A 22,288-nucleotide genomic window follows, 5' to 3' on the forward strand; every position below is an offset into this window, starting at 1 on the left:
GCTTTATAGAGACACTCTCAGTATAGTATTAATATATGAATCACGCTGAATAATAACATGCGATAGAATAGCTGGGACTTAACCATTAAAAAAAAAAAAAAAAAAAATCTCTTTTTCCACAGGAGAAACTCCTGTTTTCACAAGCTTTAAGGCACAAACAGCATTCCTATGTAATACACACAAATCTCCATCTTATGAGGTGCTAAGTGACTATGCCAAACCTAAAAGAAGGCTGTCAGCAGCAGAGCTAGGACCAGGCTGCAGATTTTCTCATCTCATCCTAACAGCAGCCTCGTGCCCGCAACACCAACGCAGGGCTTGCCTGTGCAGGAAGGTATCTCAACAGACTGAAGTTCGGAACCAGTCTGACTTTCAGAGGAGAGCTTTTAATTGCAGATGAATGATCAATGCTTAGAAGCTTAGGCTAAATTTAGGAAGGTGGGGGGGAGCTTCCTTTGCCATGGGGTGTTGACCTGGCCAATGTCATTGCTGTTGCTGCCTGTGCTTGGTTTTTCGTCGCTCTCCCCCTAAAGCAAGTGAGTGTAACAGAAATAAATGATGCTCCGACATGATGTTGGAAGTGTGGACCTACTGACAGAGCAATTGCAACAGAAGTTAGGGCAAGGTCTGGGCCAGTGTCTGGGCTTGGGAAAAGGCCCTCAGGGTACGACGTGCCAGATACTGTCCTATCTGTGTCAGTTCACACCAGTGCTTGTACCAGTATCTTTTTTGTCTCCGCAGACAATACAGTCAATTTTCCTCTGCTTCTCCCAGCCGTTAGAAGGAAAATAAATCACTGTAGTTAAAATCACAAGTCCTCGTAAAAACCCGCTTGTGCCCAGAAAGCTAAGTATCAGAGCTTGCCTGAAGCTTAGGAAGAAGTGGCATCTTTTTCAATAAATTTACATCTCTAAATAGATGATAAGTGTTGAATCAATTTCCATATGTTTAAAATAGTAGAGCATTAAGGATTCTGGCACTTCAAGCAATCAACTAATTTGGGACTATTATGAGAATATCTTTCATACTAGTATGAAAATTATTATGAGAATATCTTTCATACTAGTATGAAAATCAGGAACAGTCTGCAGCTCTGTGCCCTTTCAATATCATAAAGGATCGCAAATTGACAAAAAATCCTGTTTGTTTGCCTGAAGAGATTATGGTGCCTTATGACATTCAGGTCTTTGCAAAATCACCTTTCAGCTCTTAATAAGACAATTCATAATATATGCCCCCACTTGGCTTGCCTGGCCCATTGGTCTGCTCATGGCTACACTGATCCAACAATAAATAAGAGTGCTGGCAGGTATTTCCTGGTGAAAAAGGCAGGAACTGGGGTGTACCAACCTCTATGTCCAAGAAAGATGCAAGGCTAGAAGCTGTCCAGTGCTCCCAGTTTCTCCCATCCCCGTAACCAGCCTGGCCTCACCTCTGGCCACGTCTGGCTGGCTGCTTGTTGACCCTCAGCTGGCCGGCCCTAAACAAAGTTCACAATTCTGCATTCCTACCATAGTGTCTATGTTTGACATCAGTCATACCGCTTTCAAAAGGGCACTGAATATTAAATGCGTACGCAGACTGCGCTTCAGAAAGTTTCAAGGAAAATCAACTTCTTTCAAAATCAGCTGGTCTTGTTTTTAACCTGTGTGCAGTAGGATGAAGACTTTGTGCTGGGCTTTGAGGGTCAGAATAAAGGGCGGATGGATGGAAATATCTACAGAGCTTCGGGTGAAGAGATCCAGGGTGAATCCAGCCTCTTGTGTCACCCTCAGTTTGCTGACATTGTATTTCAGTGCACTGCTCACAAATGTCATGTGCCATGGCTTTAACAAATGCATAGCACTATCAAGCCCGGAGATACTCCACTGTTACTGCACAGCACCCAGCAATGTGGTGTGATACCACTGGTCTGGGTGTCAAGAGCAATAAAGACTTCAAAACTGCCTGTCTGCAGGACCAGGAAGATGACAGGGCAGCAGTATATTCTCCCTCACATTTAGCACATGATCTTCCAATTCCTTTTAAAAAGCAGGGACTTGGAAGAGGACAGATTTGGGGGCTGTTTGATGACTTTTTAAAAATTTAAGTTAAGATTTTGGAGCAGGCAATGCCACCAGGGAAAGCTGCTAATTATCAAGTGGATTTTGCATAGCCCAGACCTTCATCACTATTTATGTGCTTGATTTCTTACTGCCAAAGTAATAGGATGTTCAACCGTTGACTTCAAAAGGAGTACGTCAGGATTTGTGGGAGCAGCAGGATCTTTATTCTGTATAAATTTTTAACTAACATTTTTGGTAGTTTAAAACATAATTGAGAAACTGTGCATTTCTAATTCGCCTTCCCTCTACAACATCTTCTTGGTTTGCATCATTCTTCACAGTTTTCTTGCTCTTTCCTCAACTCCATTTACCATGGCAATGGCTTAAAAAAAAGCAACTGAACGCAAAGAGGACAGCCACAGCTGCATTCCTTATTAAAGGCAAGAAAAACACAAATTGCTGTCTAGAATCTCTGGAAAGCTGAGTATCCTCAGGAGTGGGGAAGCCAGGTGGGGAACAATTTGCATGATAGCAGTGCGCTGGCTCCTGGACTCCTCAGGGGATGATGTGGTTGGGGTTGCACGCTGGGAGAGGATGCAGCACCCGATGGGTGGGTTGAAAATACCATAGCAGCCAGGAATTATTCACTTTTTAGTAACCTCAGTGTAGATGCTCAGCAGTTGAAAACTGATCTGCTGGGCAACAGTCACCCAGCTTGGGTCCCTGGAAGAACCCACCGCTGCTGGGCTGCAGCAGGTCGTTTAATGCTGGTACAGCCTCAGTGAAAATGTGTGTAGAGCTGTGCTGGTGCAAGCACCGTTGAAAGCCCTGCATAGACCAGGCTCTTGCAGGGACAGCTGTTTCAGCACCTCTCTCAAGCAAGTGCAATACTCAAGGCTCTGGACATGTGAAATGCATCTTGTGAATGAGCCGGTACTGATAAGAGTAAGAAATACTTTCTTTTTCAAGGCCCATGGTGTAAAGAAGGTCTCTGAGGGGTTGGCCATGATGGGATCAGCGGCCCTCACCCATTTTTCCCCTGCCTAGGATTTCTTGATCCTTTTCTCTTCCAGAGCAAGGGAACCAGTCTTTCCTTAGGAGATCAAACTGCAGAGACAGCGTAGCAATGCAAGCGAACAAGCCGACGCAGCACAGCAATTAAGGGGTATCTCTAATAATTTACTGGAGCTCACCCTCTTGACCTTTCTGTATTTACATCAGCAGGAAGGGTGCGTAATGAGGGCCGCGGGAGGGCAACCGGCTTCTTACAGCTGGTCAGGCAAATTAATGCAAATTGCTTGGCAGTTCACCAAAAGCAGACCGACGAGGGCTCTTCATAAGGAAAAAAGAGAAAAAAAAATCTTGAAGGTGGCCAGTCCATGGGCTGGATTTGTCCGATTTCTAACCTGTGGTAGAGGAGAAGAGTGGTTTGGTGTTTCAGACACCACAGACATGGGCAAGCTGCCTTTGTCTGACACATTCCAGACACCCTTTTGCTCCTCCGCCTTCCACATCTTCTTGCTCCCCCTCCCCTGCATCCCTTTTCCCCACATCATTTAATGTCGCTGTGTCCTGGGGGAGTAAGGAGTAAACACCTAGTGAGGTGCTCTCCCCTCCCTCGCTTGAGTGCAGGGCTGTCAAGTTTCCAGCCTTCAAGACCACGCTCCTCACCAGGCATCTCAGAGGCAAGAGCTTTTGTAGAAGTAACTCCTGGGAGCCAGGTACCTCGTACTTTAAAAACTTTCCCCTCCACACCTCCTCCCATCCATGCAAATGGCAGAAAATTGGTTTACCCACTCAGCCCTCACGCTGACCATTCACCTTTGACCTGACAATTTCATTTCTGGGAAGGTGGAGAACCTGCATAAAACCAGAAGTCACTTATAAAATGATGATATTTATATTTCTGATTCAACTAGCATGGCTATGGCAGGGCACGTGCTCTCCCTTCCAAACGCTCTCCATATGCTCTTCAAAGTGAGATGCCGTTGCCAAGTAGGCGATGGTTACTGGCTAGCGGCATCCCCCTGAAATGATCTAGCAACATTTCCCTGACCTCACCGCAGCCTGGATCGGGGCGATGGAAAACACTGGAGCTGCTGTGTCCTGGAGGGAGGTGGAAATGGAAGTGTATCCCCACAGGGTAGGGGAAAATACCTTCCCTCTGCTGCAGTTTCCCTTCTGTCCCATCCTTGCCACAGCAGACACCTTCTTCACCTCCCCTCTCCTCTGAAGAAGACAGCTGCTCCCCTTATGTGGCCATCCTTCGGGGCACAGATGCTTATGGGTATTTGGAGCAAGTCAGAAGCAAAACCATGCGCGTGATTTATACAGTGTTTTGGAAAAGCTGAGGCATAGTACAGCACCGCTGGCCATCTACCGGTCTACTCAAACGAGCAGAGAGAGCTTCTGCTTTTGACTTGCAGAGAGGCACTTCTGCAGCTTGCTTTCTAGCATTGCCAAAATCACCATCCTTTACCAGGTTGTTTTTATAATCTGCTTTTGGGGTACAGGTGTAAGGGCAAAGAGACTCGTCACATGTAAATAAACAAATAAGCACGGCTGTCTGGTTTGAACGGCTATGCTGTCAGGCGCGACAAAGGATTTTGCAGCGCGTGCTGCAATGAGATATTTAAAATCTCATTTGAAACCTGTCAGCTTCCCTACCCCACAGACGGGAGATAGCAAGCAGCACATACTTCAAAGCGACGTTTTAAGGACTAAAAAGACATTCACGTGGGGCTTTGAAAATGCACATAACTCATAGGTGTTAACACCAAGACCTCATTTATTTGAAATTGTGGCTGCTTGCAATGCAGCCTTGACCGCTCCTTGCTGCGATGGGCCAGGGAGCTGCCCGCCTCCGGTGGCCCCAAACCTGGGTGCCAAACCTCGTGCACGGTCCCACCAGTGAGAGGGAAGGCCAAAGTTTCGCTCCAACCGCCGCATCCGTACCCAACACCAACACCGTCTTTGGAGAGGCAGGAAAACAAGGCTGGATCTCGGGGAAGCGCCAAGAGATGGTGGGATTGGGCTTGACCTTGGCAGCTGAGTGCTGTGGCAAGCCGACAACGTCATGTTTTAGGAGAAAGGCTGTATTTTTCCATGTCCTATTTTCATGCTAATTATGTAAATACATTTGGGGGTAAAAAAACCCCCAACACTCAACACTGAAAGAGTGTTGGAAGTTGCACAGGACTCGCCGCCCTCGCCAAGTCCCCGGAGCCCCGACAGCCTGTGGTCACATCTGGGTTTCTGCAGGACCCCTGCCTCCTTCGGGAAATGGCAAGTGGTTCAGGATTTCCTTTCTAGCTGTTCAGGACTCACCGCTCAGGCCCTGGATTCCATGCAAAGCCACGGATCTTGCATGGGTGCCCCCATGGAGCTCCCCTGCCACCGAGCGCTTTGCAGGTGCTACTGAACCCACCTCCCTCAGGCCAGTGCGGTAGGTAGGAGGCTGATGTTACCGGCCTCATTTCTCCCCCGGCAAAGGCAGGTGTGGTGGTACCAGCGTAAGTACCTACAAGGTACCCCTGGATTCTGGGATTTGAGGCACTGGGTCAGGAGTTTTGCAACATTTGGCATTTTTACTGCCCTTTGCATGGTCAGAGCATTGCTCCAAGCACAGTGAGGGCTGCTCAGCACTCGTCGCTCTAACAGCACCCTGGGAACGGGGGCAATAATATCCGCGTGGAATAAACGAAACGTCCTCTGGTGGAAAAACCAGCAGGCAATCGCATCCAGCGTGCACAAAGGGGCTGAGTTACAGCTGCACGAGCACTCACGTCGCTGGTACTTCCTGATACCTCAGTGCTTGGCTGCAACGCCAGTGGAGGTTTTTCTCTGTGGTATCGTTAGCACCGAGCTCAGCTGTGCTCAGCGCAGCTGGGCAAAGCTGGAGGGGCAGGAGCCGATGATGGCGAGGCCCAGCGCGGCAGCGTGGGTGCTTGGAGCACGGCCCAGGCAGGGTGAGTGCCTCCGCGCCACGGCCTTGCTGGCGTTGCCCCGCTCAGCCTCATCCGCTTCACAGCTCACGACCCCACCGGTTACCTCATCTGCGCTTGGATGATTTACGTGCCAACTAATAGGTATGACGGGAGCGTATGATACGTAAAACAGACCCCATCAGCTGGGCATTTGGTACCCGTGGTGGGAATGCCGTTCAACACCGCTCCGGAGAGACGGAACAGCTGCTGGGCCCTCTTTGGAGGGCGGTGTCGCCTTAGTCCGTGCAGACACTTCTACCTGCTGTCACGTACAGGCTCTGTGCTTCCTGGCACCTCCGGGAGACCCCGGGCTTCCAGCCAAAATCCCACCCAGGTCTGGGGGGATTTGTTTTCCCTCGTGGCGCAGCAGACACCGATGCAAAGCCCTTGAAAAAGGCAGATCAGCTCTCCTGTTTCATACATGTACAGATCCTCCCTCGCGACATGCTGGGAAAGGGGTAAGACGAACTTGACTGCAAACCCAACGGTCCTCGGCGTCGCCGACACAAACCGTAAAGCTTTCCAACGCCACGGGGCGGACCCGCCGGTGCTGAGGCAGCCCAACGCCTCGCATTCGGGCGGCTTGCGCGGAACTGTGTGCCCGGGGCACCGATGTCTTCAGCGTGAAAGGGCGTCGCCAGGCGGGCGCTCTCGTCGCTCAGCGACGCCGCTCGGGGCCGGTGCTGGACGCAGAGCAAGGCGGAAGCGCAGCGACGCCCGCCCTCGCTGGCAGCGCCGTCCCCCCTGGGCGCCCGCGCCCTGACGCCCCTTTCCCTCGCCCGGCGCGCGAGGCGCGGGGCGCGAGGCGCGGGGGGCGGGGCGCGGGGCGGGGCTCAGGGGGCGGGGCGGGGGGGCGCGGGCGGGCACGGGTCGCGGCGGCGGCGGCGGCGGCGGCGGCGGCGGAGGCGATGGCTTTCGAGGCGCTGGCGGAGGCGGCGGAGCGGTGGTGCGCTCGTACGCCCTTCCAGCTCATCGCCGCCGAGGAGACGGAGCGGCGCATGGACTTCTACGCCGAACCCGGCGTCTCCTTCTACGTCCTCTGCCCGGAGGCCGCCTGCGGCGACAATTTCGTGAGTGCCCCGGGAGGGGGCCGGGGGTGGGGGTCACGGGCGTGCGTGGGGATGTGTGCGTGCACGGGCGGGCAGCCCCTGCAACCGCTGTGGGACATCCCCCTCCTCCGTCCGTGCAGGTCCCCGGTGCTTGGGAGAGCAACCCGAAAGGGAAGCGCCGGGAGGGGGGGCGGAGGACGGGGCCGTGCCCCGGAGGTGGCGGGGGGATGCGGGGTTGGAGGGCGGCGGTGCCGAGGGCTGCGGGGGCGCCCGGCGTGTGGGCCGGGGGTGGTGGGTACGGGGCGGGGGGGATCCTCCCCAGCGCGCACCACAGTCTGCAAAATGGAGTCCGCTGCCGGTGGGGGGCGGCCCCGCGGGCAGGGCTGCGGGCAGCTCTCCCCCCACCTCCCCCATCACCCCGGCCCGGGGAGGCTGCGGGCTCGGGGGACGGGGGCGGTAGAAGGGGTGCGAGCCCCCCCCCCGCCCCTCCAGCGCCCCGCGGGGGCTGCACCCCCTCCGTCCTCCCGGGGTGCCGGGGCCCGGCGCAGGGACGGGCGGGGGCTGGCAGGGCTGTCACGGCAAATGGAGAACGGGCAGGAATAAAATGGAGTCAGGATGACAAGAGGGCCGCGCCCCCCCCCCCCCGCCCGCTGCCGGTCCCCCGGGGCCGGGGGGGCCGGGCAGGTGCCGGCCTGGCGCCGCCGCCTCCCCTCCCGCCCTTGGCAGAGTTCGGCGGCAAGTTTGTGCAGAAATGGCAGCGGCAAGCCACCCGCGGCTGTGGGATGGAGCGGTGGGTTGTTGCCCGCCCCGCCCGCCCTCCCCGCCGCGCTCCCGGTGGTGAGCAGAAGTGCAAGAAGAGTTACCGAAAAGCCGCACCTCGCCACCGGGTTTGTAACCTGCAAAGCGCCAGCTGACTGCAATGAAATGATTTATTTTATTTAAAACACAAAAAATAGCTCCTAGCACAGACCGTTATTGCAGGAATGTTGCAGGTCCTTCCCTTCCCGGAGCAACTTTCATCCCTTGACGCGCTTGACAAATGTTAATTAATTCCCTTTCCAGCAGGTAGGTGCAGTATGAGCCCGTTTGACAGATGGGTTCGTGGAAACAAAGAGCAGTGAAGTGACTTCTCCAGGACCACAAATCCCAGCGAGCGGGACTTTTATGTGTTGTGCCGGGCAGATGGTCATGCTGAATTATGAAAAACGTTACCTGGAGATTAGTTATGCATCTGTCCAGGGGTACGTGAGACCTCCGGCCATGGCAGTGGAGCGTCTCTGGGTGCGGATTCTCCCGGTCCATGGTGGGACCAACCCTGCACACCCATCTTCCTAGCACCTATGAGCCTGTCAAACCCCGGCACTCGTTCCCTTCTAGAGATGCCCGTGCCCAAAAGGGGCCGTGCCTGCTGGACTCTAAAGCGGGGCTTACGTATGAATCTGATGCAGGACTAGGCTTAAAGCTGTGAATGGATGCTAATGATAGCAGAAATTGCAAAGAAAGCTCATTATTTTTCTTAGATGTATATTGTCTCTTTATAGGCTGCTCAATAATTGAGCAAACTCTTTCAAAACAAAATCTAGTCAACTTTAAAAAAAAATCTTAAGCAGTTTCAGCCCCTATTCCCATGCTTCCAACACTGGCCAATTTTTGTGGGTTTGCAGCCACATTTTTCCTTTTTTTCTTTTTGGCAAATATTTTCATTCCAGGGTTGCTGTGGGAAGGACTCCTCGCCCAGAGCCGCCAGTAGTAGAGCTGAGCAGAAGGGCCAACTCCTGTCAAATGCAGAACATAAACAGTGGAAAACTAGAAGCAGTGTTTTCTTCTGGCTTTTTTTGGCGTTATTACTTGAGGCACTTTTTTAAATAATAATACTTAAGACAAGGCAGATAGGTGTCATTCTTTTTTCCTGTTGATGGTGTCTCTTTAATACGATTAAGAACCACTAATAAGCTGATTCACCAGCATCGCGTTTTCTGCCCCTAGTGCGCTGTGGGACCTCATTTCTCCTCCAGCTTGGCTATCTTGGTTTTTTTTCAGTCATTTGCTTTTTTTATGTTCCAGAAGAGAAGTTTCCTTTCTACATGCAACTACAGGCTGAAGTTTATTTTAAGGAGACTTAATACAAGCCAGGGGACTGATTCTCATTTGCACTTGAGCCTTGTTGCATGGCTCCAGTAACACAATGGAGTGTGAAAGTGAGTAAATATAAACAATTAACAGTAACACACTTTCTGGCCTTTTTTGCACCCTGTGACTCTTAGAAAGGAACCTCACATTTAAGAAGCATCTGGTGCCCGGTATTCTAGTTCTCTTTCTTTACGTCTTCATTTTGTAATAACGCAACTTTTAAAAAGCTGTGCAGGAGGTGCCAGAAAAGTCCGTGATAACCCACTTGTAAGGAGGAAATGATGGGCATGGTGAACTTAACAGGGAGGAGGAGAAAAACATGGAAAGATTGCCAAGGTGCAATCTGGGGGAGAATAACTCTGAATTTTGTATAAAATCAGAGATTCCAGATCACAACAATCATATAATTTTAATTTCCTGAAAAGGTATCTTTAGGCTAGGTTTTCAACATGGTAGGGCTGCAGAAGACCCATCTAGATGCCTATTGGCATTTTCAGTACCACTTGGACACTAAAACTCTCTGAATCAGCATTTTTGATAGCCGTTAGCTCCTGAGGTTTGTGGTGTTCTCAAAAAATTCATCGAGCTTGTATAGCCATAACCAATGAGGGTGAGGGTTGCGATGCTATTCCTTATAGTTTGTCATTTGTTTTCCCGCTGTGTTATTGCTAGCAACCGATAAAGCAAATAAAAATATGATGCCACCTTGATGCATGATTTCCTGTAAAATATTTTAGAACAGAGTCAGCGAGTCTGAATATTTTCTGCAAGTTGAATTATCCCCACAAACAAAAAGTTTTGCTGCCATGCTCAACAGGTAGGCTGGTTAGAAAAAGGTGGTTGAGCAAGTGACTCTCATCCAGCAACACTGAATAGTCTAAAAGCGTGAGGGAAAGCAAACCCCTCCATTGCCTTAGCTATGTGCTGTGTGTAGATGCTGAACTAAATAATTCAGCCATGATTCTAGGTCAGCTGAGGTGGATATTAGTGGCTCTGTGCTTTTGTAGTGACACAAAGCAACTGTGAGCAAAACTGGGCAAGCTTGGAAAACACATACTCAGATGATGAGGTTAATATTTTTTTAATTGCGCAGCCACGGCTGAGCACTGCGGTCCACCGGTTTGCCAGCAGCCTGCTTCTCCCGCTGCAAAGAGATCCTCGAGCCTGGGGGGGTCCAGGAAAAGCATCTCCAGTTGTGCAGTGTCACTGATTGCTCTAACTTTCTAAGCAGGAGCTGAACCTTGAAATTACGTTTGTGTTTGTTTTGAGAGGCCGAAATGCCCTTTGCAGGTGGTTCTTCTGGAGATGCGTGAGTCAGTGGTGAGACTCAGTTCCTGCACTGCCTCGGTGCAGCGCTGAACGTCCCCAGAGGTGCACCTGAACTTACAGGTGTTATAACCCTCATCTGTCTGTATTACGGTTGAGTTTTCTTGGGGGGAGGGAAGATGAAATCAAGCCATTTCCGAATGAGATGCATGCACTCATGGCACGTGAGACCTTTCGTAGTGCATTTGTGGCTACAGCCAAAGTTTTAAATCTTCTGCAGATGTGGAAATTGTTGGAAGCCTTACTTGCTTATTGCCTTATGGTGCTATGCAAGAAAGTCTCTTCAAAGGCTTAATGATCAAGTTACTCACTTAGGTTTTCCTCCCGTACTAGATCATCTTACTTGGCGCTACTGCTGACAAATTTACGCTGGAGTCTAAAACATGGTACAGCTTGAAAAGAGACTGTAAAAACATGGTAGGACAACACGGGGTTAAGTTTCCCTGGGGAACAAACTAGCTATTATTTATAAAAGGGCAGGGCCTGATTTTCATTTATGTGGAAGCTCCTGTATATAGCTCTGGTAGTCAAAAGAAGCCACAATTTAAACAAGAATCAGAATGTTAGCAGCCATAATAGTTTTATACATACAAACAATTACAACAGGTTTAGCACAAGCCATGAATTGCCAAGCTGCAACACCCAGCTCTTAAGGTTGATGCAAAGTTTAGAAGTAACTGAACGGTTATTGCTAACCGCAAGTATTAAGGAATCTTGGGCCAGACCTCCAAAATCTCGAGGCTGTAAAATGTTGTGATTTGAGTGTGTTCATTTGATATTATAAAGAGGGTTCCTCTGAGTTCACTTCATGTACCTTCTGCCTTTTTAAGCCATAGAAATCACGAAGTGCAGACATCTTAATTTTTTTGTTTTTTTGGTAAACAGAAGCTGAGCTTTGGTTGTATATTTATAGGACTACAAGGCCCATGACTCTAAGATGGCATGAAGTATCATGAGACTTGTGGTATGTGCCTTTGAGAGTTGGCAAGACTGTAAGGAACTTATTTTTATTGCCAGACTGGTTAAGAGATGACTCTGGTTATATGGAAAGAGCAGAACCTACTCACTAAGGCAGGGCTCTCTTCATAACAAAACATTTCACTATGTTTATGCTTGTAAAATGGAATAAGCAGCAAAGAAAATGTAGGTCAAGTGAGGCTCATAGCAAGGCACTTACAGATGTAGCTTAGGTGATGTTAAGCAGTGTTTTCTTTCGATAAGTGTAAAACTGTGTCCCTGGCAGGTATTGACCACTGAACAGGAAGGCGACCTGCAAGCCTCATGTTAGGGATTGAAACATCGGTTGTTCTTACTCTTCCCCTGAATCTTAGTTAAGCTTTAGAGAGACCCTCCTCTTCCCTTGTTTAAGCGTAACTCACTGTTTATAGCACAGTAAAAAGCTGCACAGCACTTTGGGGAAAAGAGCCGCTGTGCAAAAACAGGGGTATAAGACTCGCAAACCAATTTTGCAGTATTGCACTTCTCTGTGTAGCAGACTGCCTAAAACAGTCCTGTGCACAAAGTCTTCAAAAAGAAGGTCTTTAAAAGTATGCATTAGCTTGTGCTGCGTGCTGCTCTTGTCTGCAAGAGCCTGAGTGCTTCCACCGTCGCTGTTTCAAACAACCTCGTAGCAGCAGAATAAGCATCGATCTTGGGAGAGGCTTCACAGAGCCAGGCTGGGTAACCAGCATCTCCGATGCGAGAGCGAGACGAGAGGAATATCCCAAATAGGCTTATATGTGCCTGCCCAGGAAGAGAAGATTTGGGTCTAGGAGGAGTAAACTTCAAAACAGGGAGGGAGGCATAAAGTGTCAGGATGTTGTGAGTGTCCAAATGTCTCCCTTTGGCTCTGTGTCTCACCTGCGGGTATATTTTGCATCTTTTCTTCTGCATTGTCAAGAGAATTACACATCAAGTTCCACCTCCAGGGTCTCATCATGCTTGCACTAGCGCCAGGAAGACAAAGAGATGCTTTAGCTCTTGCTGAGGGCTTCATTGCAGCGGATGATGCAGAAGAAGAGAAAACCCGACGTGACTTCCAGGGCTAAGCAGGGCTGATGTCAAACGAAAATGCGCGTGCGCAAGGCGTGCGTACCCTTCATTGCTGGTGCAGTCATAAGGCATTTTCTCTTCTGGATTGATTTCCCTGCTTTCTGATGCATCGTGTTAATAAAACCAAGGTTCCTCCTCAGAAGCATGGCTTCTGAAACAGCCTATAGTGGCCATCCCCAGTGTGGGTCTGAACTGCAGGAGGCCCAGTGTACTTTGGCAGATGTTTACAACATGTCACCTTATAAAATCACGTGGAAAGGCCAGCGTGAATTCCTATTAATTAATGCCTTTTCTTTCTTGTGTTGCTGTTGGCTTTCAGCATGTGTGGAGCGAAAGTGAGGACTGCTTACCTTTTCTGCAGCTCGCACAGGACTACATCTCCTCCTGTGGGAAAAAGACACTCCATGAAATATTGGAAAAAGTCTTCAAATCCTTCAGACCCGTAAGTGCCTCTTTTTTACTTCTAAACATTGACAGGTACCTGTGACTTTTAATGGGCTAGCACTGGATGGAGCAAGGTGTTTTTTCTTCTGCAGGGACTTACATCTCCAGTCAGCTGCCTGGGTGCAGGGGTGTTAGCACGTAAGCCACAATCAGGTGATTGGAAGTTGTTTCTTGGAAGCCAGCTGGCTTTTTATTTCCATCTCTGCGTTCGAGAGGATGAGATTCCCGCGCGGGGTGGGAGGCCAACTGGTGCGGCAGCCGGTGGCACCGGCTCCCCAGCTGCGCAGGGGCTCCCATCCTGCTGATGCAGTGCTGACTCCGAGGAACGGGATGCGAGTCAGCGCCACGGGACTTTGTGGCAGAGTTATTTCCTGGCACTGGAATTGGAGAGTTTTGCAAGGATCTGAGTAGCGAGAGTAAACCTCTGGGAAGCTGGAAATTCGGTTTCTCCTCAAAGCAGTTTGTTTTGTTTTAGAGTTGGCTTTTTTTTTCCTCCAAGCAGTCCAGATTTTGCTGTTAGGATGGTTGCCACTTGGTATTTGCAAATGCCAGTTTGGTCACTGCTTGAGAAGAAGTTGGAGCAGAAACTGGGTTTTGTGGGGAAGGGGCTTGTATTTTTCTATTTTGCTGCTACTCAGGTTTCTCTGTCCTTGTTTAACACTAAGATTTGGGTCGAAGCCTGGGTTTCATCAGGGGGAGGTGACTTAGGCTGGCTGTTGTCCTTCATTTTTTGCCAAATCCTCCCTTTGCACAGCCTCTCCTCTTGAGGGCCTGGGGCTGGGTAAGGGGCTGGTGCAAAGCAGAGCGGAGGTTCATTGCCAGACCCGTGGTCCCACGATGTCCATGGTAAAGCTGACCGACGGATGTTTTTATACTCAACTGAAAACGTAGACCTTTTTCCCTCCTCTCTTTTCTGGCTGACTAATGGAGAAGATTGAAAGTGTATCCCAAGTATTTAGAGTGAAAGAGAGGGCCTGGAGCGCCGATACGAAAACACTGGCCCTCCCTGTGTTACACCCTTGCATTGCCTTGCCGCAGACCGCCACAGCTGGTCGACATAAAAGAGCATCATTTTAAAGAATCCTTTGAGAGACTGGAAATAAATAGAACAGATGCACACTTTTCTTAGAAAGGACTGGAAATCTGATCTGTCAGTACAGCTGCTTGTAATTGTGAAAACATACAAAAGTATAAATATGTTTCCCAGAACAATATTTGGCTCTTGGATCTTCATAGCTGTTTTCTCCTGCTCAGAAAGGCTGTGTCTTTGAGGAGAAACTTCAATTTTTTTTTTTTTTTAGCTAAAGAGGACTTCAAAAAGACTTAATTAAATTGGTACAGATCGTTTATTTCATTTAAACCACATTTATTTCAGCATAGCTTAAGTTACTGAGAAACTGGCTTCAGTCAAAGCAAGTTAAGCTACTCTTCAGAATAAAAAGGTTCAAAGCAAGGAGAACCATTATGCTCATTTGGTCAGGGCCCATCGTTAATCCATCACATTTCACCTCATGATTCCCACAACCAAGCACATAAATTGTGGTTGAGCTGGAGCGTGCCTTTTCCCAAGACACCCAGTCTTGATGTAGAGTCTTCAGGTGACTTAAAGGATACAGCACTGCTGGGCACTTTTTCTTCTCACTATTAGTTACGCTCCTATGAAAACCTCTTTTATTTACAATCTGCATTTTTCTGGTTTTGCTTCCTAGCTGTTGAATTTCAGTATGCTTTTGTCTGCTCAAAAACCATGTCCTCAATTGTCAGAGACCTCTTGCAGACTTTAATCAAGTACCTCTTTATTTTCTCTTGGATGTACCACAAAGATTAAGTTTCTTAAATTCTCCTTTGACCTAGTGTTGAGAGATTTGCATCAGCGTTAACAAAATCAGGTTTATCATTTGAGGTGTGGTTGTGTGTAGACAAGTCTAATAAGGAATGTATTGACATTTTTCCCTTATGTAATTATTAAAAATAGCACATGCATGGTAGGATAGATTTTTAAAAGTGAAGGGTGTTACAACAGATGTATGGAAACAGTTATTTTGCATCCTGAAGCCTTTGCCAGAACAAAGCCACTTTTCATCAGCAGTATTGGGAAAGTATTTCTTTGGCATTACTTTGCCCTGTCCCCCGTCCTTTCTCTGCTGGACCTGTTCTGCTAATGAAACCACCTTGCTGTCAGTTCAGAGGTAACAGTGCATTTGCAGGGCATTTCCTCTCCACTACCCCAACCAAGTCTGGCAAATTTCAGTTTGAAACATGGCAGTTTAGGAAAAACTACTGCTGAAGGTCAGACTGGGCTCTTGATGAAGTGTCTGATGGTCCTGACTACTCAATCTGAGACACTGAAGAGCGGCCAGGTTTTTAGCATGTGCTTGGTAAGCGCCTTCTGAAAGTCTTTTTCATTTTGGTATATCCAGATGGACATCCAAAATTATTAAGCAGTTTTGAAAGTCTTTGTCAGGGTTCTTCAAAGGGACGTGTTTAGGAGGAGACATCAAGCAGTGCATCTGCAGCTCTCCATGCCCTCGTGCACAGCACGAGTACTTGCCCTCTCTTAACTGAGGGCTCCCAGACTGATTTTTGCCCGGTGACTCAGCTCAGCCCTGCTCCACATATTCATGATAACAGCCCAGCCGTGTCTGCGCAGTCTTACCCTGGGGCTGTGGCATGGGAAGGGACAGGCTGCTCAGGCCTCTGGGCCCTGTGTTTCGGAACCAGTGAGAGCGGGGATGCCCAGCGGTTGGCATCCCTTCTCAGTGAGAGACAGAGATTTCCCCCTGCTCGCTGGGTGCAGGAAGCAATGAGGGTGGTCTGAGGGCTGCTCACCAGCCCTCACTGCTCTCAGGCTTCTCTCCCTTATGTTTTACGGGCATAAACACAGTGCCAGTGCAGAATATTTATTTAGACAAGGCTTTTAAAAAGTGTCGGTTAACCCTCAACAGCTAAACCACATCTCTAAATCCTGCTCTAGACAAGGTCAAGCTGCTTCTTTGCTGAAGGCGATGGGAGGCATGTTGTCTCTGCCCATTACTGCCTTCCTGGGCCGGTTTTCACAAGACTCTGTGATTTGCATTATCATCCACTTACTCAGGGAGCATCCAAAAGTGTCAGACGCCATGCAGGTACCTGAAGTGATAGCAGTAGCACTGGGCTTAAATACCACTATTTGCCTCAGAGCGTCTCAGCTCCTCCGATGCCCCTCTCTCTGGTGCCAGAGGTGTCCATGCTGGTGCTTGTAAGCACATCAGCCTAGAGGCTAAGCCCTCCACACCAGGATTTGACAGAACCATGTTATCTCTGGTGTAGTACCATGTGGACCACTAAAGCTTGGTCGTGTACTTGGTTTATTTTTCAGTGTGTTTGTGCATCAGCTCTTGGCAGGAGGCAATGTCACTCTGCTTTTGTGAGTTTGCAACTTAAAAAATACTAGTTTATTTGTATAAAATCAGGGCACGTTGAGAAAAGAAAGACAAAAAATAAAAAATGCCTAAGGGACATTGCACCAGCTGGCAGAGTTTGCAGAGAACCAAAACATGAGTCTTACAATTCAGTGGCAAATTCCAAGGCTCCCGCATTGAGCTTACCTGCAGCCTGAAAAGCCTACATCGGAACGGGGGAGTCTGCAGTGTAAAAGCCATTTATCCCATACTCATTTTAATTCATACATGTCCCAGTGACCTCTCCTTTACCTCCAGATGGGTAGTTTGGCCAGCAGGAGCAAAGAAGTGTAGTTCAGGTGGTGCTGCCACTGGTGGTTGTCCTCCCTCCCTCCTCACCACCCCACTGTCCTCCTTCTCCCCATGTGTCCCCACCTGTCAGTTTTGTTCCCCTTGCCTATTTGGCTCATGGATCAGCTCTCTCTTTCTATACCTCTTCGCTGTTTTACCTCTATCCTCTTTGTTTTCACTCTCCATTAAAGTCCTTTCCGGTCTGCCACGTAGCTGATACTTTAAATATATAAAGTAGATATGGACTAGAAGCAGAAACCAGTGTGTTTGAAAGAAGACAAAATGGGAGTTGGTCTAGGGTCAACTCAGGCCACCTTCACCATGGGGTTGTTTAGTCTGGAGAAGAGGAGGCTGAGGGGAGACCTTATCGCTCTCTACAACTACCTGAAAGGGGGTTGTGGCGATGAGGGTGTTGGTCTCTTCTCCCAAGTAACTAGTGATAGGACAAGAGGAAATGGCCTCAAGTTGCGCCAGGGGAGGTTTAGATTGGATATTAGGAAAAATTTCTTCACTGAGAGGGTGGTCAGGCATTGGAACAGGCTGCCCAGGGAGGTGGTGGAGTCGCCATCCCTGGAAGTGTTCAAAAAACGTTTGGATGTGGCACTTCAGGACATGGTTTAGGGGACATGGTGGTTCTGGATTAATGGTTGGACTTGATGATCTTAAAGGTCCTTTCCAACCTAGTGATTCTGTGATTCTGTGATTCTGTGATCTTAGTTTGTCCTCATCTTTTATACTCCCTCCTTCTGCTTTGGCCCAAGGTTTGTAGAGCTCCCTGCACTTTGGACCCTGATCCCTGCTCCTTGTCAGGGTCAAGATGTTGGCTGATTTGTCACTGCAGTCCAGAGAGCTGTCAGGGGTTAGCAGTGGTGAGAGACTACAGTCCTGTGGGCAGCGGTAAGATGCGACCCCTAAAAGGGGGACCCGCATGGCCAAGGTCCTTGGTGCCTTGGAAGATCCTAAAGTGTCTGTGAGAGAACAATACTGCGCCTCTTGGAGGAGCATCCCATCCCGTCCCATCCCCATCCTTCCTACGCTCCGTAAAACCGCTAACGTCTGCAGCGTCACTCTGATTTACACTGTGCCAGGGAGAGCAGAGCTGGGTTTCCCGAGGGAAAAGGGAGAGGGAGTGTGTGAAAAACAGGACGTGCTCCCCATCCTTTGGGATTGTGTGTGTCTTTGCGGTTCTTGTGGTGTACGTTGTGTTTTCTGTGCTAATTTTGCATGGGAAAGGCTTACAGTATCCCATAAAATGAAGACTTATATGGCTCATTTCCCTGCAAATCAAGGAGGATTTGTAACCAGAGCTGGGCAAAAAAATGTGATCAAAGCTCTTTCTGCCGGGTGGTATAAACAGAGCAGTACAACACTCACATTTAATTTGAATACACCGAATCAGTTTAGTGAAAATAATACTGGTGGATCAGAAAGTCTAGAGGCCTTGCTTTTGCATTTTAAAAACTGTATATTTTAATTTTAGCTTCAACGTGAAACAAAACCCCCGCATCCTGAAAATGAACCAAGTAGTTTCATGTTCAGTTAAGCATTTGATTTGAAAAATATGCATGCATAGGAATATTTCCTCTTTGTTCTGCTCAGAAAACAAGAACACTTTCAGCTTGGGGTCTCCCTGTTAAGTATTTTTAAAATGCAAAGGAGGGGGTTTAGTCAGCAAATTCTCATTCCATTTCCCTGCAGAAGGAACCCTGCAACTAAAAAACTGGTTTTCTCCCAGGGACAGTGAGGAGTACAAGCTTCATTGGACCCACAGGCTAATTCTGTGCATTGTATTTCTGTCCACTGAATAATTTTGAATGTTGATCATGGACTAAATTAGTTTAGGTCCCTAAAAATCTGCCTTGTCACAGCCTTCTCATTTTCATGCTACTACCTAGTGAGTGTCACCCTCCTCCCGATTTTTCTGGGCTTTGCCTCTTTTCGAGAGCCGACAGCTGCGTCACTCTCCAAACAGGGTGTTGCATGCATCTGTGCTGCTCTTCCAGCCCTGGCAAGCTAAATACGTGGTATTCCCGATAATGCCCAGCATATGATTTTGCTTTGTGGCTATTAATAGCTGCTAGTGTAGGGTTCTAATAGGAGATTTCCACAACAGATGCATTATTTTGACTACTATTTGGTTTATCTGTCTTCCTGACTTCTGTTGGCTTGGCAACCTTTTGGAGGAGAGGGGAAAAGTTGAAACATCGCTGTTTCCTCCTTTTCCTGCAGTGAACAAGTGCCATTGCAGTGATGGGAGGCATTGTCCAAGGAAGATGGGTCGGCAGTTCTTCACAAGCCCAAATCTAATTTGCAGAAATTTAAAGGGACGCGGACAATTTTCAGTTGAATACACAGTATTTCTCACTGCGAGGGCTTCACCCAGCATGCAAGGCTTTGGCTGGTGTGATAGAGTGAAGGGTTCAAGAGAAGCACTTAACACAGTGGGATCTTTAGGTTTTTAGGGACTCCTTGCCTACTCCAGACTAGTCAGTTCTGCGTAAGGATGCTTGCTGCTTTGGCTTTTACAGGGCTGCTGAACACAATCTCAAACCGAGATAACTACTGCTACAGTATTATCACGGTTCTTTCTGAAGTTAAACCACTGCCAAGTCTAAACACTTGACAATTCGTGATACGACCTCAGGGAAGAACGTGAAGCATTTTGCAAGTGCTTTGCTTTGGTTTTATTTATCTTCTGGTCTCTGAGCACTTAATTTGATGTGAGGATGCATTTTGAAATCTTTATCACAGGAGGGAGAAGAAAGGCAGTCAAGATTGTTATGCAATACTATTATTCCAGGGTTTGAGGTTTGCAAGAAGTGGCACCAAGGTATTGTGTGGAGGCAGCGAAGCTGCATGAGTGTGTAATTCACTATTACACAGTTTTTTCTCTTCTTTGTAGTTACTTGGGCTTCCAGATGTTGATGATGATGCATTTGAAGAATATAATGCAGATGTGGAAGAAGAGGAGCCAGAAGCCGATCACCAACAGATGGGTGTCAGTCAGCAGTGATTTTCTGAGAAGCTAAAAAAATTTGGAAGCCTTTGGTACCAGGTGGGGTCAGGGGGTCCCACGTTAGCCTGTTCGAATTAGCACATCACACGGGGATATCTGGCTCCCAGGATAAAAGTTTTACAAAATGGTTTTTAAAAAAATAAATTAATAATAGTCTGTGATGAGCATTGCTAAGAAGTGACCTGAATTTTGCTCCTGCTTCAGTGGGTTTTCTATGGAGTTGTCTTGGTAGCATTCTGCCATTATCAGTCTAGAAGTAGTTTTGTCACTGACTCATCTCTTCGATTTGTGTTCGAGAGTAGCGTTCACTGACATGAATGTAGAGTACCGAGAATGTAGGAAGCGTGTGGTGAGAGTGCCGACTCCTCACCAGTGACCTTCCCGAGGAAACCAGCGCAGAGAGCAAACACAACCTGCGCTTTTCTTTTTAGTTCAGCAGCTATTTTTTTGACAAAGTACCAAACTTGGAGAGATTTCGCCCGAAAAACACTAGTTTAATAGTGGTCGGTACTGCAGAAGTGCACGTGAAGGCTTAACAAAAATAACGGGGAGCGGGAAATCCAGGGGACTATTGGTATCGGACGTATTAATGTCACTTTACTGACACCTGAGTTTACAAGTGCTGGATTAATAACTGGGAGTAATTAGTATCAGTACACATTATAACCAACCCTGGTACTCCGACACCATTTGATCCAAAGCCACATGCTGCTTTCCTACAAATCAATTAAAAAATAGCCATCACCTATCCCATTTCTGCATGACAACCAACTTTAAGCTTCACTGGTTTTAATAAACTGCTAAATTATTACTCGAACATCGCAGCATCATGAATTAAAGTGCAACTTAACTTTGAAGCCATAAAGATATAAACCAGCACGTGGCTTTTAAAATTATGCTGGACCTGTTCCTCTCCCTAGCCTTTGAGCTAGTTCAGGCATTTACACCTTGTCGGAGGGGAGCTAAAATACTACTACTTTGGCTGACACAAAAACTAGTGAGGTTTTACTTAGCTGGGGACTTGCTCCCCAGAGGGGTTTGGTGGGGTCTTGGTATAAAGGAGAAGACGACCTCTTGTATTTTATACCTATTTTGCATAGATTTAAGTGACTCAGATCAGTGCCAGACTGTGAAGATGCAGGGTCTCTTTATTTACTTGCCTTTTGTACTGAAAATATAAGAAGCAAAGGGGATTCTGTTGTAATACAGCTTTTTTCCACAATTGAGCAAAACGTTTCTACATTTCCTCCTTTTTTCCAATTTTTTTTTTAAATCATGAAATGAAGGTCACACGCTTCAAAAGCCCTTTTATACAGAATTAGCTTTATAAAAACAAAAAGTGAGCAAAGAGAAAATGCTTGGACAACTCCCAGAAACAACTCACACTATTTTGAAAACCCTGTTGTTAGCGACAACTCCTTTTCAATAGATTTTTTTAAAGATTTTTTTTTTTTTAAGGTTACTTAAAAGAGTAAGTTTTCTAGGTGGTTTACATTTCTGATGATGGCTTGAGAGATACATAGCACTTGATTTTTCCAATCTAGGGCAAAGACCTTCCGTAATGGGGACGGTGTGTGGTGCCTGAGTATGCACAGAAGTGTCTGCAACACTGTAGAAATTGGAGTTTAAGAATACAAAAAAAAAAAAAAGAGACAAACAGAGCTTAATGCAACTTTGTACATTCTTTCAGCATGCAGGCATAAACATGATAGTCGCAGCACATTTTTATGGACTAGTGACGTGAGAACCGTGGCAGTTCATTGTATAACACTGTACAGCAGCAATAGGCTTTTTGCTTACTAAAATAAAGTGTAAGACCAGTGGTTTCCACCCCTGCTTTAAGTCCCTAAGTTTTTCTTTCCTCTCCAGCTAAAACAGATGCCACAACCTTAAACAGAGCCTGCTTCGGGAGAACCTTTCTCTTTGTGGCATCCAATCCTTTGGTTGCAGCTCACACAAGCAGATCTTTCAGGGATGACTTTCCTCTGCTGTAACATGATTGCAAGACATAATTTGCAGTAGCATAAGCTGGAGACAAAGTCCGGCTGTTGAGGTTTGCTAGCTGCAAAGGTGCAGGTGACTGGCACCCATATGCACGTGAACGCACCCACATGCACACCTGCAGACGCCCCAGGCACGGCTGCATCGTGCACTGGGCTGCGGGGTCGGTTTGGCTGGGAAATAACCTTCTGCCCTTTTACAAACAGGCAATTTTCCAGCCTGATCAGTCCCACCATCTGGTTCAGCGCGTGGCTGCACAGACGAGTGCGGCACAGCAGAGGGGAGGGTGCAAGGGCGGACACGGGTGGTAGCTGAGGACCCACAGCCGAAGGTGCCTTCCACCCTTTGCACGGTGTTAGGGGCCCATGCCGGAGGTGTGGACGCAATCTGAACTGGCCTAAGTGTTGTGGAGGATTGACTCCACAAGGCTCAGTGGAGAATCAGGCTCTGGATGGCAGCGGGACAGGCAGGAATTCATTAAATGAGGAAAGACTGTAAGATCCAGCGC

The 22,288-nt window shown here is 47.9% G+C and overlaps 1 protein-coding gene across 1 annotated transcript; it reads left to right on the forward strand.

The window, feature by feature from the left end:
- Positions 1-6,939: 6,939 nt before the first annotated feature.
- Positions 6,940-19,776, forward strand: MTURN (maturin, neural progenitor differentiation regulator homolog; the record flags this gene model as incomplete). Its single annotated transcript, XM_081996977.1, has 3 exons — positions 6,940-7,101; positions 12,908-13,030; positions 19,666-19,776. 3 exons carry the CDS (start codon positions 6,940-6,942, stop codon positions 19,774-19,776), a joined length of 396 nt encoding a protein of 131 aa, XP_081853103.1.
- Between the last annotated feature and the right edge of the window lie 2,512 nt (positions 19,777-22,288).

This window comes from Phaethon aethereus (genome assembly GCF_964289735.1).
Source record: "Phaethon aethereus genome assembly, chromosome: 2".
In the NCBI taxonomy this organism is placed as follows: Eukaryota; Metazoa; Chordata; class Aves; order Phaethontiformes; family Phaethontidae; genus Phaethon; species Phaethon aethereus.